Source organism: Suncus etruscus, chromosome 3 (assembly GCF_024139225.1).
Source record: "Suncus etruscus isolate mSunEtr1 chromosome 3, mSunEtr1.pri.cur, whole genome shotgun sequence".
NCBI classification, from domain to species: domain Eukaryota; kingdom Metazoa; phylum Chordata; class Mammalia; order Eulipotyphla; family Soricidae; genus Suncus; species Suncus etruscus.
Genome location: NC_064850.1, coordinates 141,348,769 through 141,369,032, shown reverse-complemented (window position 1 = coordinate 141,369,032; position 20,264 = coordinate 141,348,769). Strand labels below are relative to the sequence as shown.

Genomic DNA, 20,264 nt, shown 5'->3' with positions numbered 1-20,264 from the left:
AGTCAAAATCAAATGATCATATCAATAGATGAAGAGAAAGCATTTGACAAGGGCTAACACCCATTCATGATAAAGCATTCTCAACAAGAAGGAAATGGAAGGAATTTTTCTCAATATAGTCAAGGCCATTTATCACACGATCATGGCAAACATACTCAATAGGGAAAAACTAAAAGCCTTTCCTCTAAGATCTGGCACAAGACAATGTTTCCCCCTCTTGCCACTTCTATTCAAAATAATATTGTAAGTACTTGCAATAGCAATCAGGCAAGAAACATATATCAAGGGAATAAAGAAAAGGAAGAAGTTAAGCTCTCACTGTTTGCAGATGACATGATACTATATTTAGTAAATCCTAAAGACTCCACCAAAAAGCTTCCAGAAACAATAAATTTGTTTAGTAAAGTGGCAGGCTACAAAATTATCTCATCCACAATGGTGCCTCAGAAAATCAAGTACCTTATAGCCAACTTAAAAAGGAAAAAAAAAAATCTACACAAAGAAAACTACATAGCACTGCTTCAAGAAATAAAAAAGGAAACAAGGAAATTTAAACATGTACCCTGCACATGGATTGAGAGGGTTAACATCCTTAAAACTTCCAAAGCATTGTACAGATATAGTGCAATCTCTCTAAGGATACCCATGACATTTTTCAAAGAAGCGGATCAAACACTCCTGAAATTCATTTGGGACAATAAAGCGATCCTTGGGAAAAAGAAGATGGGAGAGGAAGGCATCACTTTCCCCAACTTTAAATTGTACTGTTAATGTGACTTTAATAACTACTTAAATGCCATTAAAATATCTTGGTATTGTAACAAAGACAAACCCTCAGATCAATGGAATACACTTGAGTATATTAAAACTGTTTCCCAAGTATACAACCAATTAAACTTTGATAAAGGGGCAAGAAATACAATGTGGAGCAAAGAAAGCATCTTCAACAAGTGGTGTTGGGAAAATGGGTCAATTACATACAAAAAAAAGTGAACTCAGACCTTTAACACCATGAACAAAGGTCAAATCAAAAATGGATTAAAGACCCTGATATTAGACCTAAAACCATAAGGTACATAGAGGAAAACATAGGAAAACCACTCCATGGCATTGAGACTGAAGGCATCTTCAAGAAGGAAACATCGGGCCGGGCGGTGGCGCTAAAGGTAAGGTGCCTGCCTTGCCTGTGCTAGCCTTGGACGGACCGTGGTTCGATCCCCCGGTGTCCCATATGGTCCCCCAAGCGAGGAGCAACTTCTGAGCACATAGCCAGGAGTAACCCCTGAGCATTACCGGGTGTGGCCCAAAAACCAAAAAAAAAAAAAAAAAAAAGAAGGAAACATCATTGTCCAAGCAAGTGGAAGCAGAGATAAACAAACTTGACTACATTGAACTGAGAAGTTTCTGACTTCAAAGGAAATAGTAACTAGGATACAAAGACTACTGAGCCCAGAGCCAGGTGTGACCCAAAAAAACAAAACAAAACAAAACAAAAAAAAAAATAGTTCTGTGATGAACTCACTCTGTGGGTGCAGAGGACATTTTTTGTATTGTGTTTTCTTGTTCCTAGGGTATATCCCTAGGAGTGATATTGCTGGATCATAAGAAAGTTCCATTTCCAGGGTTGGTTGGTTTGTTTTTTGGTTATTCCTGGCTCTGTGCTCAGAAATCACCCTGACAGGCATGGGAGACCATATGGGATGCCGGGATTTGAACCACCGTCCTTCTGTATGCAAGACAAATTCCCTACCTTAATGCTATCTCTGTGGCCCCACAATTTCCAGTTTTTTGAAGACTCTCCATATTGTTTTCCATAAAGGCTGGACTAGATGGCATTCCCTCCAGCAGTTAATAAGAGTCTCTTTCTCCTTGCATCCAACACCATTACTAGTTGCTCTTGTTCTTTATAATGTCCTCTTCACTCCTATCTTCATCACAGCACTATTTTTTTGTTTGGGTTTTTTTTTGTTTTGTTTTGTTTTGTTTTGTTTTTTGGGTCATACTTGGCAGTGCTCAGGGGTTACTCCTGGCTCTGGGCTCAGAAATCGCCCCTGGCAGGCACCGGGACCATATGGGATGCCAGAATTCAACCACCATCCTTCTGTAAGGCAAACGCCCTACCTCCAGGCTATCTCTCCAGCCCCACACAGCACTATTTTTAAAAGCCAGAAACTGGAAGCAACCCAGGTGCTCAACAACAGATGAGTGGCTAAAGAAAAAGTGGTACATCTACACAATGAAATACTACATAGCCATTAGGAAAAATGAAGTCCAAAAATTTGCTTATATGTGAATGGACATGGAGCTTATTGTGATGAATACAATGAGTCAGAGGGAGAGGAATAAACATAGAATAATCTCACTCATCTGTGGAATATAAAAAAAGTAAAAGACAGTGTGGGTATGATATCCAAAGACAATAGAGATGAAAATTAGAAGGACCAGTCCATGGTATGAAGCTTGCCACAAAGCAGAAAGTACAGGTAGAGTAGAGAAGGGTCTACTATGAAAGTCATAGTTGGAATAAATCATTCTGGATAAGAACTAGGTGCTGAAAGGGGATAAAATGGCATGCATGGCACCCCTTCATTAATAGTAGTGCAAACCAGTGTCTAAAAAGAAGAGAGAGAGAGAGAGAGAGAGAGAGAGAGAGTGAGAGAGAGAGAGAGAGAGAGAGAGAGAGAGAGAGAGAGAGAGAGAGAGAGAGAGAAGTAAAATGCCTACCCCAGAAGCTGGTTGGGGGGGTAGGTAGGAGAGTAGAGGGAATCAGAGTGAGAGGGAAACCAGGTATCATTGGTGGTGGGAAATGCGCATTAGTGAAGATTGTTGTATGCTAAATGACTGAACTCAATTATGAACAACTTTATCTGTGGAAATAAACTGTATTATAAACAACCTTGTAATTTTGTTTAAATAAAAAATTAAAAATAAAGAAACTTCACCAATTTATAACAGTGCTATGACTCAAATGAAAGCGAGCACATGTTATCCCTGGGCTTGATTCCCAGGATCATGTGACACCCCAAAATACCACCTCAACAAACTACCATGTTAGAGGAAGATAATTAAATCTGAAGCACCCTTTGTATTTTAAATAATCTTGATTTAAACTATTTTTTACAGTTGCAAATAATATCCATTAATAAACAAAAAAATCAAGGTTCAAATGTTATCAATTTATAACTGTTGGGTATAATATAATAGGCTCCATCAAGATATTTCCAATGGAAAATGAGGACAGTAAAATCTACCTAAAACATAATTAATTATTTACAGTGATTATTTCTAGATGCTACAATTGTAAGTTACTTTTTCTTTTTTTTCTTTTGGTTTTGGGACACACCCAGTGTCACTCAGGGGTTACTCCTGACTATGCATTCAGAAATGGCTCCTGGCTTGTGAGACCATCTGAGACACTAGGGATTGAACCCAGGTCCGTCCTGGGTCAGCCATATGCAAGCAAACGCTATACCACTGCACTATCGCTCCAGCCCTTTTTGTGCTTTTTATTTTTTAATTATTCCAAATGTTTTTCATGTATGTGATTTTAGCAAAGGAATCCTCTTGTTTGGAAAACTGCCTCTTAAAACTCAAAAAGCAAAAGTTGATATAGTGAAAAAGAGCAAATATTGGCATAAATAATCTTTCATTAACATCTGGATATAAAGAATAAATGACATTTTAATATTTTTCATCTTATAAACTAATTTTCCAGTGTTTACTATTCTTAGCAACATCCAAATTATTGGAAACTATTTTTTGCTAAAATATACTTGACATATTTAAAATTCTGAATCTTTATTGTACATTGTGAAGATTCATTCTATATTTAGTTGCTAAATAGCAAAGGACCATATGCTAGATACCCATCTGACTTAAATAGTACCTCAACATATGTCTCACACAGAGCAATGGACAAATAGTGTGACAAAAAATATGTGACAAAAAGTACAAGAAAAAAGACTCAGCCTCTGCCTTTTATACATTTTCTGGGTAATCTAATAATTTTTACATTCATGGCATAAATGACAAGAGAAAAAAAGCAAGTCATCATGGATGTTATTTCTTTTTATTTTATTTTATTTTTGGTTTTGGGGCCATACCCAGCAGCACTCAGGGATTACTCCTGGCTCTGTGCTCAGAAATCTCTCTGGCAGGTTTGGAGGACCATATGGAATGCTGAGGAGCGAACCCTGTCTGTCCTAGGTCAGCCAGCCGCATACAAGGCAAATACCCTACCACTATGCTATTACTCGGGCCCCAGATGGTATTTCTTTTTATAAATTTCATCACATCTTTAATCATCTACAACTTTGTCTATTTTAGGTATTTCATACTTTACATTCTTATAGCATATAACAAATATTAATGTCAGTATTAGTTTCAGAAATGCTTATAATTTTTCACAAATACACTGCACAATTTCAAAAGGTAGTCTAAGAAAAGTATATCAAAGCTGGCTCTCAGAAGATCCATAACTTAAAGTTTTCAATCATTGACAATACAGTGTTCAAATAACACTTTGAAATTAATATCAATGTACACAACAACATATTGTAAAAAGGATGGACTTTGGCATAAACATGAGTATAGCACAGCCCAACAGGAGCCAAGAGGTTTGAGTTGGCATGTTGTTTATAAAGTGATGTTTGCTCACTGTTACATAAAAATTCAGCTGAGGGTTGTAGAAAAGTTATCAACTGGGAGTCACTAAAAATGTTTTATTCAGTTACTATTTAGAGATTAAGCTATAATGAATAAATGCAAAAAGGCCAATAAATTACAAAATTTGGCCTACTCTGGGAATTTGTTTGTTTTTGGTTTTGGTTTTGGTTTTTGGGTCACACCCAGCAGTGCTAAGGGATTACTCCTGGCTCTAGGCTCAGAAATGGCTCCTGGAAGGCTCGGGGGAACCATATGGGATGCCAGGATTTGAACTACCATCCTTCTGCATACAAGGCAAGCACACTACCTCCATGCTATCTCTCCGGACCCCTACTCTGGGAATTTGGGTACTGCTGAGTTGAGGAATAAACTTTTGTACTAAAAATATTTCTGAACTCAGGAAAGGTATTAGATTCTATGTGAAAAACTTAACTATAAAGTTGTATAAAAAGGGGCCGGTGAGGTGGCACTAGAGGTAAGGTGTCTGCCTTGCAAGCACTAGCCAAGGAATGGACTGCGGTCCGATCCCCTGGCGTCCCATATGGTCCCCCCAAGCCAGGGGCGATTTCTGAGTATTTAGCCAGGAGTAACTCCTGAGCATCAAACGGGTATGGCCCAAAAAATCAAAAAAAAAAAAAAAAAAAAGGTATAAAAGAAAAAAGTTGTATAAAAAGCTCACAATCTGTCATTTTCATGATAACACAACATAGTTTTTAATTTGGCATTTTAAAATCTACTGGAGTTAGGCTCATTTCTTTTTTATCTACTATTTGAACTCCAATGTTACTCATTGAACATGGAAAATAATTAAAATTATATAATACATTTAAAACATATCTATCATATTAAATCATATAGAACAGGGGTCCTCAAACTTTTTAAACAGGGGGCCAGTTCACTGTCCCTCAGACCATTGAGGGTCTGACTATAGTAAAAAGAAAACTTATGAACGAATTCTTATGCACACTGCATATATCTTATTTTGCAATGAAGAAACAAAACAGATACAAATACAATATGTGGCCCGCTGGCCATAGTTTGAGGACCACTGATATAGAATAAATTGGATGCCTACAAATCTCCCAGTTATCTTAAACAGTGTATTATCAGAATAATCCCTATGTATTGTCTTTACTACTTCTCTAAGGTAACTCTGGTATTCAATATAGAAGAATTCTACAAACTCTCTCTGGGAGAGGCCAGACTGCCACCCTGGCACCAACCTGCTTCAAAGTAGGTCAATAAGACACTCTGATGACAAGGAAACAACAACTACTTGATCTACAGGCAGTTTACCCTACCTCACCACCCAACCGTGAGGTGAAATCAGAAGACACTCCATCCTAGTGCAAGATCTGTGCAAGAACCAAGATCTCTAAGTACACAAGACTGACAACAATAACCGTGGAGTAAGCAGAATTTGTCCTGGGACCAAAAGGAAAGACTTTATCCTAGGCTTCATCCTAGGACCTGTGCAAAACCCAAGATCTCTAACTACAGAAGAATGACTTTGACAAATACGCCTGAGAACTTTCTCTGGGACCATAAAGAGAGACATTGGGATTGGACAACAAACATGCTTGAAGCCTATAGTCAGTCTCTTTTGACAGTATGTTTCATGGATGGAGATACCTTGTATCACTTAGGCTAATGGAATTTCCTTTCTAATTTCCCCAATGTTTACTATGCCTAAGCAAAAAAAAAAAAAAAAAAAAAAAAGCCGCATATGCCCCTCACTCCCCTTTTATTCTTTTCTTCTTATAATTTTTACTTATATTCTAGATAAGCCCCTGCCTTTTTCATAAAACCATAGAACCTAAATCATTTCAATCTGTCTCATATTTTTGTTTTCCTACAAATTGAAAAAAGGAAAAAAAAAAAAAAGTGGATGGGACCCAGGGGCCAAGCCCTCTCAGGAGCATTGAGTGTTAAAAAAAAAAAAAAAAAGAGGTCAGATCTAAATAAATACCCATTCCAAAGTCAACAAAAATAGAATCAAGAGACCCAAACCACAACAAGCTAAATACAAAATTGACTTGTTATAGAGGTAGTCCTGGGGGCTAGGCATGGAGGTATGGGATGCATGCGGGAAACTAAGGTGGAGAGAGGTCAACACTGGTGGTAGGAATGGCCCTAATTCACTGTCACTAAATGGCTGAAATAAAACTGTGAAAGACTTGTAATTCACAATAAAATATTCTCAATTCTCAATAATTCTCAATAAAATATATGTATATATACATATATGGATTTCAGAACCTTTGGTTTTTCTGATAGTTTTGTTTTGTTTTTTTAAACTAGTATAATAGTTGCGATTATCATTTTTTTTAGATCTTCTTAGGAACTTTATTATATCTTGCTTCAGTTGTAATATTTAAAACATAGTTGGAGGGCAGATCTTAGGGCCACATCTAGCTATATTTAGTGTTTACTTTTGCCACCATGCTCAGCATCTGATGCTACTTAGGGGATCCTATGTGGTGCTAAGGATTGAGATAGGGTCAGCTGCATGCAAGTCAAGCTCATTAATACCTGTACTCTGACCTTTTAGCATACAGTTGATGCCTTAAAGATTTATACTAGTAAATACTAATAAATTTTCTTTTCTTTTCTTGCTTATTTGTTTTTGTTCTGGGGCTATACCAGAAGACCTAAGGGTTTACTCCTGTCTGCACTCAGGGGATCACTCCTGGTGGGGCTTAAGCAGTACCAGGGACCAAACTTGGGTTAGCTATGTGCAAGACAAGTGTCGTACCAGCTGTACTATTGCTATGGTCCATACATTTTTTTGTTTGTTTTTGGGCCACATAAAGCAATGCTTAGGAGCTACTCCCAGCCTGGGAGAATGTCCTCAGGGGTCTTTCCTGGTGGTAGTGGATGGGCCTTACTGTGTTACTACATGCAGCACATGTGCTCTAGGCCTTTGAGCCATTTCTTGGCTCCTTATTAATTTTGGTGACTCTGTTTATCAACAATACTTCTCACTGCAGAACTAGTTATTTTTTCTATTTTTGTTTTTGAGTAGCACAGACTGTTAAGACTTCTGAAGAAATGAGTTATTTTTTTAATAAAACATCTTGAAATCCTCAGTGCACCATTTATAAAATGTTCACAACATGTTTGAAATTGATAACTATAATTATGGAGAAATGTCCTTTTGGAAAATAATGTCTTTATTTAAGAACTATGGTTACATGTTTGTTTGCTAAATTTAGCCCTAATCCAGCTAATTTCCCCCATTCCTCTAATGGAGAAAAGTTCACAATCTTTAGTTTAACATTAAAGATGCTTGATCCACAGTTTCATTCAGACTATTTTCCTAAAAATATGTCTTTTCCTAGAAACATTTTCCTATTCTATTAACTCCAAATATTTATTCAAATTTTTCTCTCTTCCCTAAGTTTGAAAGTAATAATTATGATTATTCAAATGTTTCCCTATTTTGGGGATCAAGCAATAGGACAGTGGGTAGGGCACTTGACAACCTGGTACAATTCCCAGCATCCCAAGCATTACCAGGAATAATAATTCCTGAGTACAGAGCCAGTAGAAACCCCTGAGCATTGCCAGGTATGTACTCCTGTCACACATACACACACACACGTGTGTACTCCTGTCACAACACACACACAATTTCTCCACTTAATTATTTTCCCCAAAACCATGTTAAAGTGCCATTCTTTAAATATGAAGTTTTTCTTACCAGACTCCAAAAGCAACCAGCTTGCAATAAAGAAGAGAGGCATTGTGGGTATCCCCTCCCCCAACTTCTTATTTATCCCACCTGAATGATCAGAACTGCCCAAACCTGGAATGGGCGGGGGAGGAGTCTGCAGGGGAGAGACAGGGGGATAAGAAGGTGAGTTAGAGAGAGAACTGTAGGAGAGGCATCATCATCAGAGATTCAGCATCAGCAATTGAGCATCATCAAAGAAGCAGCAACAGTAGCATCAGCAAAGGGAGTTAGTCAGCCTGGAAGCCAGTTCAGAAGCCTGGAAAAAGCTAAAAGGGAGACAGAGGCCAAGAGTAGGGAAGTAGCTGCTAGGAAAAGGCTTAGTATAGAGGCCATGTGAGGAGGTGTACAAGGCAGTAAGACTATGAAATAAAGCTGTCTGACTCCTGAAACTTCATCTGAGTGCTTTGTGAATCTCTCTGCCCTCACCCTGCAACATTCAAATCTGCCAGACCATAGGGGCTGTGGGAGCTGAGTCGAGCCCAGTAAGGCCTCACCATCCCCCTACCAACAATAGGACTCATTAATTTTTATTAAGACAACAAATGGCGATGGAACCTTGGACTGACTTGAACCCTGGACCCAAGAAGAAGACCTCAGCGATGGTGAACGCTAATTGTGACTTGACCCTTTGGTGGATTATCACCATGACAGCCTTCTCGACCTGGACTGAAAGTGCTGAGCCTTTCACTGGACCATTGGTGAACATGGCTTCTGTTCCAAATGGCTTCATGTTGCTCTGGTCCATCTACCTGCATTTCTTACTCTGGACTGTACATGCCAGAGGCTCCCTAGAGACTCTCCAGCACACATTCCACAAGAAGGGGAAATAGTTGAAGCCTCTGGGCAGCATCCCAAATGCCACTGTCTGCCATCTTTCCTCTACCAGAGGTGCCTTTGCGAGGACCTCGAACCCCTAACTTGCAGAAGCTTATTTAGGAGACCCCAGCAGCTTAACACAGAAGGTGATGATGGAGAAGATGGAGGATCCAAGACCAGGTGAAGATTGGCTGAGAAGAAGTGGCTTTTAAAACTTCTTGCACCTGGGTACCTCCAAAAAAAATCAACTCTTTTCTAGGCTAATCTTTTGACTCTATTTGCATCGGTCATTGTCTTATTACTTATGTCTTATTACTTAAATTGTGTCTTATCTCCATGTATCCTATTGTTTTATGCCTTACTGCAAACAAAAAATTTTGTTTCTAATTTTAATATTTGTTTGCACAATTCTGGGGAAATGCATTTTAGAGTTTTGAAAGTTCTCAGCTATCCTGGTGCATGTTTCCCAATTGCTATGTTTTATTGTGTATCTTACGTAACAATTTATACATATATCTCTGTTGTATCCCTGTTATAGATTTATCAATAATGCTTCTGTAATAGCACAAAAAAGGTGGAGAATGTTGGTATCCCCTCCTCCGACTTCTTATTTATCCCACCTGAATGATCAGAACTGCCCTCACCTGGAATGGGCTGGAGAGGAGCCTGCATGGGGGAGAGAGAGGGGATAAGGAGAGTTAGAGAAGTGTATGAGCGGCATCATCATCAGAGAGATTCAGCATCAGATTCAGCATTAGCAATTGAGCATCACCAAAGGGGGTTAGTCAGCCTGGAAGCCAGTTAGGAAGCCTGGAAAAAGCAGCTGAGAGGGAGACAGAGGCCGAGAGAGCCAGGAGTAGAGAAGTGGCTGCTAGGAAAAGGCTTAGTATAGAGGCCATGTGGTGGTAGGGATTGTGAAATAAAGGGGGCTGACTCCTGGAACTTCATCTGACTGCTTTGTGAATCTCTCTGCCCTCACTCTGCAACCTTCAGACGGGCCAGCCTATAGGGGCTGTGGGAGCCGGGTCGAGCCCAAAAAGGCCTCACCGTCCCCTACCAACAGTAGGACTCATTATTTTATAATAAGACAACAAGGCTGTATATGTATGTTGTACCTCTGGTACCCTCTGTAAATGCTAAACTTCTTGAACTCCTCAAATCCTCTGCATCAAGCTTTATATAAACAAAATATAAGTATTTAAAACCTAAGGAATTAATACTTTATTCTTATGACCTAAGAGAAAAAGTGATTCAGGAGTATTTTCTAGCAAAAGAATGTTAACTTAAAAATGATATGACAACGATTTTTATGTAATTGTCGCAGATTGGCAAACTAGGACAGATTATAAAATATTTGGAAATTATAGTTTAGGTAACATGGTTATAATAGTATTAGAATTTATGGTACTATAAAGTTACTGCACCCATCATTACCACCAAACTGTGCACTGCCCTATCACTTCTGTCCTATGTAATATTCACTCCCTGCAATCTCTCCCACCTAGCTGCTTGGTAGTCCTGGTTTTGTTCAAAATTGATTTGGCTTTTCTGGGAGTTTTAGAATTAGATACAGATTTTAGTATAGTTTGTTCTAAGTCACTGAAACATAACATTGAAATTTTTATGGGAGTTTTCATTGTCTACTTTATCCTTTAGGTTACATGGTGATTTTCACAATTTTAGTCCTTCCAATCTATGAATATGAAATATTTTCCTATTTCCTGGTGTCCTTTTTATTTCAAGTAACATAGTTTTTAATATAGAGAGCTTTCATATCCTTTATAAAACAGACTCCTAGAAATTTTATTTTTAGACTATATAAATAAGATATTTTTTCTCTTCTAGCTTATTATTTTCATATAGAAATGCAACCGATGTTGATGTGTTAATTGTAGCCCACTTCTTGCTGTAATGGTTTACTATTTCTAAGAGTTTTAGTAGACTCTTTAGGGTTTTCTATGTATGTTATATCATTATCATCTGCAAATAGTGAGTTTTACTAATAGATTACTTGTTTGTCTTGATCACCCAGATAATTCATTACTTATTCCTGCCTCTGTGCTCAGGGATCAGCCCTATAGGTGCTCAGAAGACCATATCCAATGTCAGAGATCAAATCAGGGTCAGCTATATGGGCAAGTAACTTAACCCCTGAACCTTATTTCTGGGCCCTTAACATATATTTAAAAACATATTTTCTTTTTTCAGTGAGGCACACAAAAATATATTTGCCTCTTTAAAAAACATTTAAGTCTTCTATCATTGGGGAAAATAATTTTAAAGAGAAAAACCTGGATGTCATTTTATTCTTTCATCCATGGACTCCTAAGTAATGGTGAAACCTTAAATATTTATTTTAAGGGAAATGGGAGACGAGGAGCACAAAGATAATCAAATGAGAAAACTAGACATCACAGAAAAATCCATCTAACTATGAATATAAGAGACAAAGATTTACTTTCAAAGAGGCCATTTAAAAATTAACATCTGGGGGCCGGCGAGGTGGCGCTACAGGTAAGGTGTCTGCCTTGCAAGCGCTAGCCAAGGAAAGGACCGCGGTTCGATCCCCCGGCGTCCCATATGGTCCCCCCAAGCCAGGGGCAATTTCTGAGCGCGTAGCCAGGAGTAACCCCTGAGCATCTAACGGGTGTGGCCCGAAAAACCAAAAAAAAAAAAAAAAATTAACATCTGGGTCGGAGATAGGGTGTTTGCCTTGCATGTGGCTGTCCCAGGACAGGTGCGGGTTTGATCCCCAACATCCCATATGGTCCCCTGAGCCTGCCAGGAGCAATTTCTGAGTGCAGAGCCAGGAGTAACCCAAGTGACACTAGGTGTAGTCCATAAAACAAAAACAAAAAATTAACATCTAATAATAAATTATATAAAAAGTCTTAAAGTCAGTGTGCAAAATAGTTAAACAAAGAGAACTTACATTACATTCTCCCACAATTACAGCAAATCTATACCAAATCTTGAGATAAACATATACACAAGCCTCTGTGGAACACCAAAGAGTGGAAACAGAGGGACTCGCTTGCAAAGATGGATCAAGTTGACAATCTGGAAAGGACTTGCAATATAACAGTTGTGCAAGTTACCTGAGGGTATCAAAACAACAATTCTGTGATTTTTTTAATAAAGGAGTAAGGAAGTTTGAGAGAAAAAAAAAACATAGAGCTGCATTTTTTAAATCTATGTAATTTATACTTATTTCAATGATGGATAAAAAATATATCATTCAAAATATTATATTCAGTAAGTTAAAACTGTATTTCAAGAGAGAGAGTATAGTGTAAACAACTGTTACATATTAAGTGCTAAAGATAACAAGTGAGACAGATTTTTTTCATGGAGTTTATATTCTTGTTTTGTTTTGTTTTGTTTTTGTTTTTGTTTTTGGGCCACACCTGGCGGCGCTCAGGAGTTATTCCTGGCTATCTGCTCAGAAATAGCTCCTGGCAGGCACGGGGGACCATATGGGACACCGGGATTCGAACCAACCACCTTTGGTCCTGGATCGGCTGCTTGCAAGGCAAACGCCACTGTGCTATCTCTCCGGGCCCGGAGTTTATATTCTAATAAGTGAGTCAGACCTAGAAAGTTTGATAAGAGACAAAGAGAAAAATAAATTAAGGTAGGGAGACACATTGAAATTTTGGATAGAAAAGGGCTGGAGCAATAGTACAATGGGTAGGGTACTTGCTTTGCATACACTCAATCCAGATTTGATCCCCAGAATCCCATAAACTCCCCTGAATACCACCGGGAGTGACCCCTGATCTCAGAGTCAAAAATAAGTCTTGAGCACAGCTGAATGTGAACAAAAATAAGCAAACAAACAATAAAAATAACAAATGTTAGATAAGATAAAGGATAAGTTGCAGGGGTCCTCAAACTTTTTAAACGGGGCCAGTTCACTGTCCCTGAGACCATTGGAGGGTCTGACTATAGTAAAAACAAAACTTATGAACGAATTCTGCATATATCTTATTTTGCAATGAAGAAACAAAACAGATACAAATACAATGTGTGGCCCGCGGGCCATAGTTTGAGGACCACTGATAGAGTATGGAACAAACTCTAAGGATGAACTGAAAATATTCAAGAAATATTATAAGAAATATGAGGAGGGAATTAACAGATGGCATGCATGACATTTATTATTCTGGGAGAGAGGTGTACAATGTCACTGAAGTCACAGTTAAGCACATCAATAAGCAAGATGTCAGCAGAAATTAAACTACATCCCTGCTGGAGAGAATGGGGAACAACTACTACTCTGCCACCAATTTCCTCATAGGCTGTATCAATTTCTGAACCCCAAGAGAAATCAAGTGCAAGGAAGCCCTGGTAAAAAAAAGTCTGTAGTGACCAAACGCCCAGAGCTCCAAGCAGAGCAGAAAATGGAAAAGGAATCAACAAGTCATACCAGGGCAAGAGGAAGCCTTTCATATTCTGTTTGAGCAAAGACCTGGAAGGGGAGGGAAGTAAATGAATGAGTACCCTAGAGAAAACTTTTCAAAGAGAAACTGAAACAAGCCCAGACCCTTAGGCAGGAGAAGGCTTAGTATAGAAAATCTAGATGGCAAAAGAAATAAAAAAAAAAAAAAAAGAAAAAAGAAAATCTAGATGGCAAGGCTGAAGAGGACAAGCAAAGTGTAGGAGATGAAGACAGAGAGAAAGAGGGGACTGCTTGGTAAAACAAGAATTTTTATTTTCACTCTGAGTGACTTGGACCATTTTGAACAATTTTGAGAAAAGTGTATCATCCGCTGATGATTCTGAATGTTCTGCAGGGCAGGGATGGCAGAACAAGGAGCTGGTGGAAAAGGAAAACATGAGAGGTGAAGGTATTTATAAGGCAGTGGCAAAGGGAATGAAGGTGGTGACCAAATGTATTTAGGGATTTTGAGAAGAATTTAATAATGAGTTCAACAAAAATGCTTTTAGGAATGTTTTCTTGTTTATACTGAAATTATTCTTGCTTTTACCAGACATTCACCAAAAGTATAGAGTAACATGCCGTAAAGGAATGCCCATCAAGTTTCCCATGTAATGAATGTACATTTGGTGGAAGTAACTCACAATTTGCATCAAGAGGCTAAAATGGTGATACACTTTCACCACTAAAACAACTTCCAAGAATCCTACAGTAATAAAGTGCTTTGATCAACAACAAATGCACATTAGTTAAAAACTGGCTACTATCTTATGGTTGTATGGAAGAACAGATGGTCTCTGTGACCGTCAGGAAGTCTTCCAGAAATTGTATTCGTGTGGATCTATCTGTTTTTTCAATCAAGCTTTTAGTAAATATAAAAAGACATTTCATAACTTTATTCTTTGAGCCCTAAATTATGTGTTGTCAGTGCTCGACACATAAATTTTGGCATTCACCCAGACATTAACTTACTCTTAATGTTCACTCAAGAAAATGGAAGTAGCATTCCATTAGAGAATATTTCAGAACAACATGCAATGTTTGGCCAAACGTGTTTCCCAGGTTCAAAGGGGAGAATAATTATTTAAAAAGACAAAAATTGAATTATAAGAGCTCTTATAGGACCTGAGAACTAGCACAGCAGTAGGGCATTTTCCTTGCATGCAGCCAATCCAGGTCGGATGGTGGTTCAAATCCCAGCATCCCATATGGTCCGCCAGGAGTAACCACTGAGTGCCACCAGGTGTGACTCAAAAACCAAAAAATAAATAAATAGAAGCTCTTGAATACTCAGAACTTAAAGCCTGCATTTTATTCTAGAGTTCCAAGGACCCATAAAAGATTTTTAATAGAAAAAAGTTTGTGAATTAAAAAACCTTTCTAAAATTAATTAGCAGCAATACTGCACTATTTCACAGAACTTGAAGAGTTTCTGAGTCTTTAATTCAATTCCATATAAGAATAAATTCAAGGAAAATCCAGAAGGCATCAGACTAAAAGGTAAGCTGCTGAGTTTGAAGTGATACAGGATTGGAAAAGTACAGTTCAAGCTGGAATAAAAGATCATAAAATATTATACTAAAACTTTCAACCACAAGATTTGGCTTTTGCCCATAAGTACTTTAGTTGTTTAGTCTTGAGAAGTCATTGATAAATATGTAGTCAGTTTAGAGCAGACTGTATCTATCAGCTTCCTTTAACAAGACACATGATACAAGATTATTTCACACAATTCTCTGGCATTAAGAGCAATCCTTTTCAACTCTATGACACCATTCCTAAGTAATCTTAACCCTATGTACCTATTTATATAATGTAGTTTTATATATAATCTTTTGAAAAATAATATCAATAATTATATATAAGCATATATATACTTTTACTATAGATAATGAGATAATGTTGCTTATCATAGTCCAATATCTCAATGTTACTAAGATATCACAAAATAAAGTATATATTTCTTGATTTTGAATACTATGCTTCTCTTATAGCACAAATGAGACATATTATGATTACGAGTGACGTGTCATATTGATAATATCAACCAAAAGATATGACTCAAGATTCAAGCAACAACATAACCTATTGTAGACCTAATAGCTTTTTTCTTTGATCCAAGTTAATGATTTTTGTACTTCATGTCATTCTGAAATGTTTTTTGCATGTTTTAAATAGTGTTAGTATCACTTTTGTTTGTTTGCTTTGGGGCCACATCCAGCGGTGCTCAAAGATTACTCCTAGCTTGGTACTCATAAATCACTCCTGGGTTCAGGAAAATTATCTCTGAGATGCTAGATACTAGACTGGTCAGGTGCATGCCAAGCAAACACCCTACCTGCTGTGCTATATGGCCTCTCACTTCTTACTTTTAAAGGTGAAGATGATATTCTAAAAATCTATTGCTGGTCATAATTACATTCTTTGAATAAATATGTTTTAAAACAATTAAGTTACACCCAGGTGGGCTCAGGGCTTACTCTTGACTCTGTACTTAGGGTAAGGAGACCATCAGGGGTGTTAGGGATAGAACCAAGGCTGGATTTGTGCAAGGCAAGTATCTTAACCTCTGTACTAACTCTGGCTGCAAACATAACTTTGTTTTAAATTAATATCTTTGTTTAAACACCTTGATTACAAATATGATTGTGGTTGGGTTTCAGTCATGTAAAGAACACCCCCCCTTCACCAGTGCCATATTCCCATCCCCAATGTCCCAAATCTCCCTCCTCCCCACCCCACCCCACCCCCACCTGTACTCTAAACAGGCTTTCTACTTCCCTCATTCATTCATTTACATTGTTATGATAGTTCTCAATGTAGTTTTTTCTCTAACTGCACTCATCACTCTTTGTGGTGAGCTTCATGTAATGAGCTGGAACTTCCAGCCCTCCTCTCTTTTGTCTCTGAAAATTATTTCAAGAATGTCTTTTATTTTTCTTAAAACCCATAGATGAGTGAGACTATTCTGCATCTATCTCTCTCCCTCTGACTTACTTCACTCAGCATAATAGATAACACATACATCCATGTATAGGAAAATTTCATGACTTCATCTCTCCTGATGGCTGCATAATATTCCATTGTGTATATTAATGTAAGAAGTAATTGTTTATATATTTAATTTTATATAGAACTTGGCATTTTGTAATAAATTGTGATTTGATTTTATGAACACAAAGAACAAACTTTTAATAATTCATAATAAAAGTGCAGACAGAAAGTTATGATGAAAATAGATTAATATATCAACTTGGGGCCAGAAAGACAGTACAGCAAGTAAAGAACCTACTCTGGATGCCACCAACCTGGAATATAACCCTGGCAGCATATATGGTCCCTCATACTAGAAGTAATCCCTGAGTTCAGAGCCACGAATAGGCTTTTACATTGTTAGAGGTGGCTGAACCACCAAAAACTAATAATTATGTAGGCAAATCTATTAGAGAACTAAAGGGCCAAGCTTTGGAAATAATCAAATTCTTCCTTTTAAAGACAAGTGAATTGAGACTAAGACAAGTTAGAAGTCTAAATGAACAACTTTGAGTATCAGAGAAAGGATTTGAATCCAAGACTTCAAACTCAAGTTTGACTGCAGAATCCAAGACTTCTGGGACTCATGAGACAAATTCTTTATTATGCAGCCATAATGAATCTAAAGCTCAAAAATGTTAAATTTATTATATTCTTGCTTTAAAAAAGTTACAAAGCAAGTTTCCACTAAATATTTTTAAAAGCGTTTAATAATAGACCCTAAATTTATGACTAAGTTAAAAATATAGAGTTGAACTAAAAGAAGCAACATCTATGAAAAGGGTTGAGTTAGTTAGATCTAGAAATAGGCCAACTGTCCAAAATTAGATGACTGGAGAAAGAAACTATGGAGCATATACACAATGGAATACTACTCAGCTATTAAGTGAAATCATGCCATTTGCTGCTACTTAGATGGATTGGAGAGTATCATGCTGAGTGAAGTTAGATAGAAGGAGAAAAAAGACACAGATTGATCTGTCTGACGTAGGCTATAACAAAAACATGGTAAGGGAATACAGATACACAAAAGAAACAGAAACTGAGAACTGGCTTTAGGCAGAAAGCTAGAAAATGTGGGGGTGGGGGGAACACTGCAACAAAGATGAAGGAAATAGGGTATAGGGTATGGTGCTCAAATTTTTATGTGTAAAATAATATCAATGATAGTTTTGTAAACCATTGTACTTAACTCTCAAAAAATGCATCGTGTCAGAGTATGGTTTGGGGTAGTGTTTGTGGTTGTGGGTTTTTTTTTTATTGTTTGTTTTTATTTATTTATTCTTACCTTTTGCCATGTCACACTCCTGAATCATTTTAAGAAAGATGGAAATTTCCTTGTCTAATTTCTGTTGACATGTCTGTGCTTTCTGGGGGAAAAAAAGATGACAAAATTAAAAGAAATTAATGAAGAATCTTTACACAATAGTATACATACTTTAATGTTTTCAAACTTTCACTTCATAAATTGATATACAATAAGATTTACATATGTAACAGAGAAAAGAGAAAATTTCCTTAGAAAATGAATAAAGCATTTAAAAATAGAGTAAAAGTCCTCCAGATTCTAATTATATTTGACATCTGTTGTAGAGATACCATACAACAATATTATTTCTATTAACCTACTGAATAATTAAGCGTGATTTATTCACTTTTAGTAGGCTTCATTAATTTATTGAACAATTTAAAATTAAGTTATTTAAAACTGTGCTTGTTTTAAAATAATCCAGATGGTATTAAAATTTGGAAGCCACACACTGCCTTTCATTCTGTAATCTAAGTTCACATAATAAGTCCCCGCATAATAAAACTAATAAGAACATTTTTAGTAAGCCAAATCTTATAAAAATATGAGATAAAACCAATTATAGAAAACATCCTTTACTACAATTTGAATTATGTCCATATCCTCTCATCAAAATAGTTTTATATCAGTTGCTTTCCACCTTCATATGGAGGAGGAATCCAGATAAAATCAGTTCAGATCATTTGTTATGTTAACAATGCAATTTTAATTATAATAGAGAAAATGTATCTTGAAAATGGACTTTGTCAATGTTAGAACCACGTTGTAAGAAATGTATTTAGCTTTATGTACTTTGTACTCCTAATCTCAACTGGCTCATTTCTATAAAATTTCTGCTCCCCGAATCAAACCTATTGTAGCTCAAAATGGAAGAGGTCTTCTCCTTTTTCAACTATTTAATTTTTTAGTGCTTATGAGGTGCAGCTTAAAAATAGCAGAATTATTCATGGTGCCATATTAAAGTCGATATTCTCTTTAAAATTTACATCACCCAGTTTTGAGAGCTCTGTCACAAAGTATAATTCACATTTAATATTTCAGAGAGGGAGAATACTTATAATTTAAGATGCCATAAATATAAAAATGGTATTCTGGAATCTTCAGATGCAGATTATGAGTATAAACTAAAGGATGGAAAAACGCAAGGTGAGAGCCACTGAAAACATGCATTCCACCAAATGTATCACTCATGATTTATTAAAAGAAAATCATTGTTTTCACTCTATACATATTTAATATTCTTGCCCATGTGCAATGAATGCAACTGGTTTATTTTTTCCTTTCTACAGTGAAAGTTAACAGCTTGCATAAAAGCAGAGATTTCTTCATAAAGATTATATCAGTAATAAACATAGTTTCTGAGTTGTAATTAAAGACAAAAATACACTTTCAAGTCCATGCTAGGTATATTGCAAAGGTAGACTCCAAGGGAACATTTGGAGGTGATGAATATGTTCTCAATATTAAGTTTCAGAAGTACATGTACTTGTCAAAGCAAATCAAAGTGAACACAACATATGCATCTATATTGTATAAAAGATATCATTCACTATTAAACTTTCAAAACAATAGTTTGAAGTATCCTAGTAACTTCCCTTTCTGTAAAATACAATAGCCAGTTTGAGGGTACTGGTTCCATTGGATGGGTTTTGTTTGTTTGTTTGGGGTCACACTGGCAGCACTCAGGGGTTACTCCTGGCCCTACACTCAGAAATCGCTCCTGGCAGGCTCGGGGGACCATATGGGATGCCAGGATTCAAACCACCGTCCCTCTGCGTCTAAAGCAAATACCCTACTGCTGTGCAATCACTCTGGCCCCCATTGGATGGGTTTTTAAGTCTTCCTGACTTAGTGAATTTACCTCATACTCCATTTTCTCTTGGTTTAAGTCAGTTCACTGTATATTTGTTATTTGGGGCATCTGCTAATTCTGACCCTCCTTGTAATTTTAATGTTTTATTCTGATATATATATATATTTTTTTTTTTTTTGGTTTTTGGGTCACACCCGGCTGTGCTCAGGGGTCACTCCTGGCTGTCTGCTCAGAAATAGCTCCTGGCAGGCACGGGGGACCATATGGGACACCGGGATTCGAACCAACCACCTTTGGTCCTGGATCGGCTGCTTGCAAGGCAAACACCGCCGTGCTATCCATCCGGGCCCTTATTCTGATATATTTATAAAAAGTAAAAATTAAGTGAAAGGACACTGGAGAAAAACAATTATCCTTTTCATAGCCATTTATCAGCGTCCAAAAGTCCCTA

The 20,264-nt window shown here is 37.1% G+C and overlaps 1 protein-coding gene across 3 annotated transcripts in view; it reads right to left on the bottom strand.

The window, feature by feature from the left end:
• Positions 1 to 20,264, bottom strand: part of OSBPL1A (oxysterol binding protein like 1A) — a 455,856-nt gene that overhangs the window by 132,689 nt on the left and 302,903 nt on the right. Inside the window, exon 13 of one of the 3 annotated variants that reach the window (XM_049770012.1) lies at positions 17,980 to 18,061. The exons of 1 other annotated variant lie outside the window; for it this stretch is intronic. In XM_049770012.1, coding sequence (XP_049625969.1) covers positions 17,980 to 18,061 — 82 coding nt within the window. Of the gene's footprint in view, positions 1 to 8,368; positions 8,466 to 17,979; positions 18,062 to 20,264 lie in introns of those variants that run through there. One more of the 3 variants, XM_049770013.1, reaches the window with a different exon arrangement.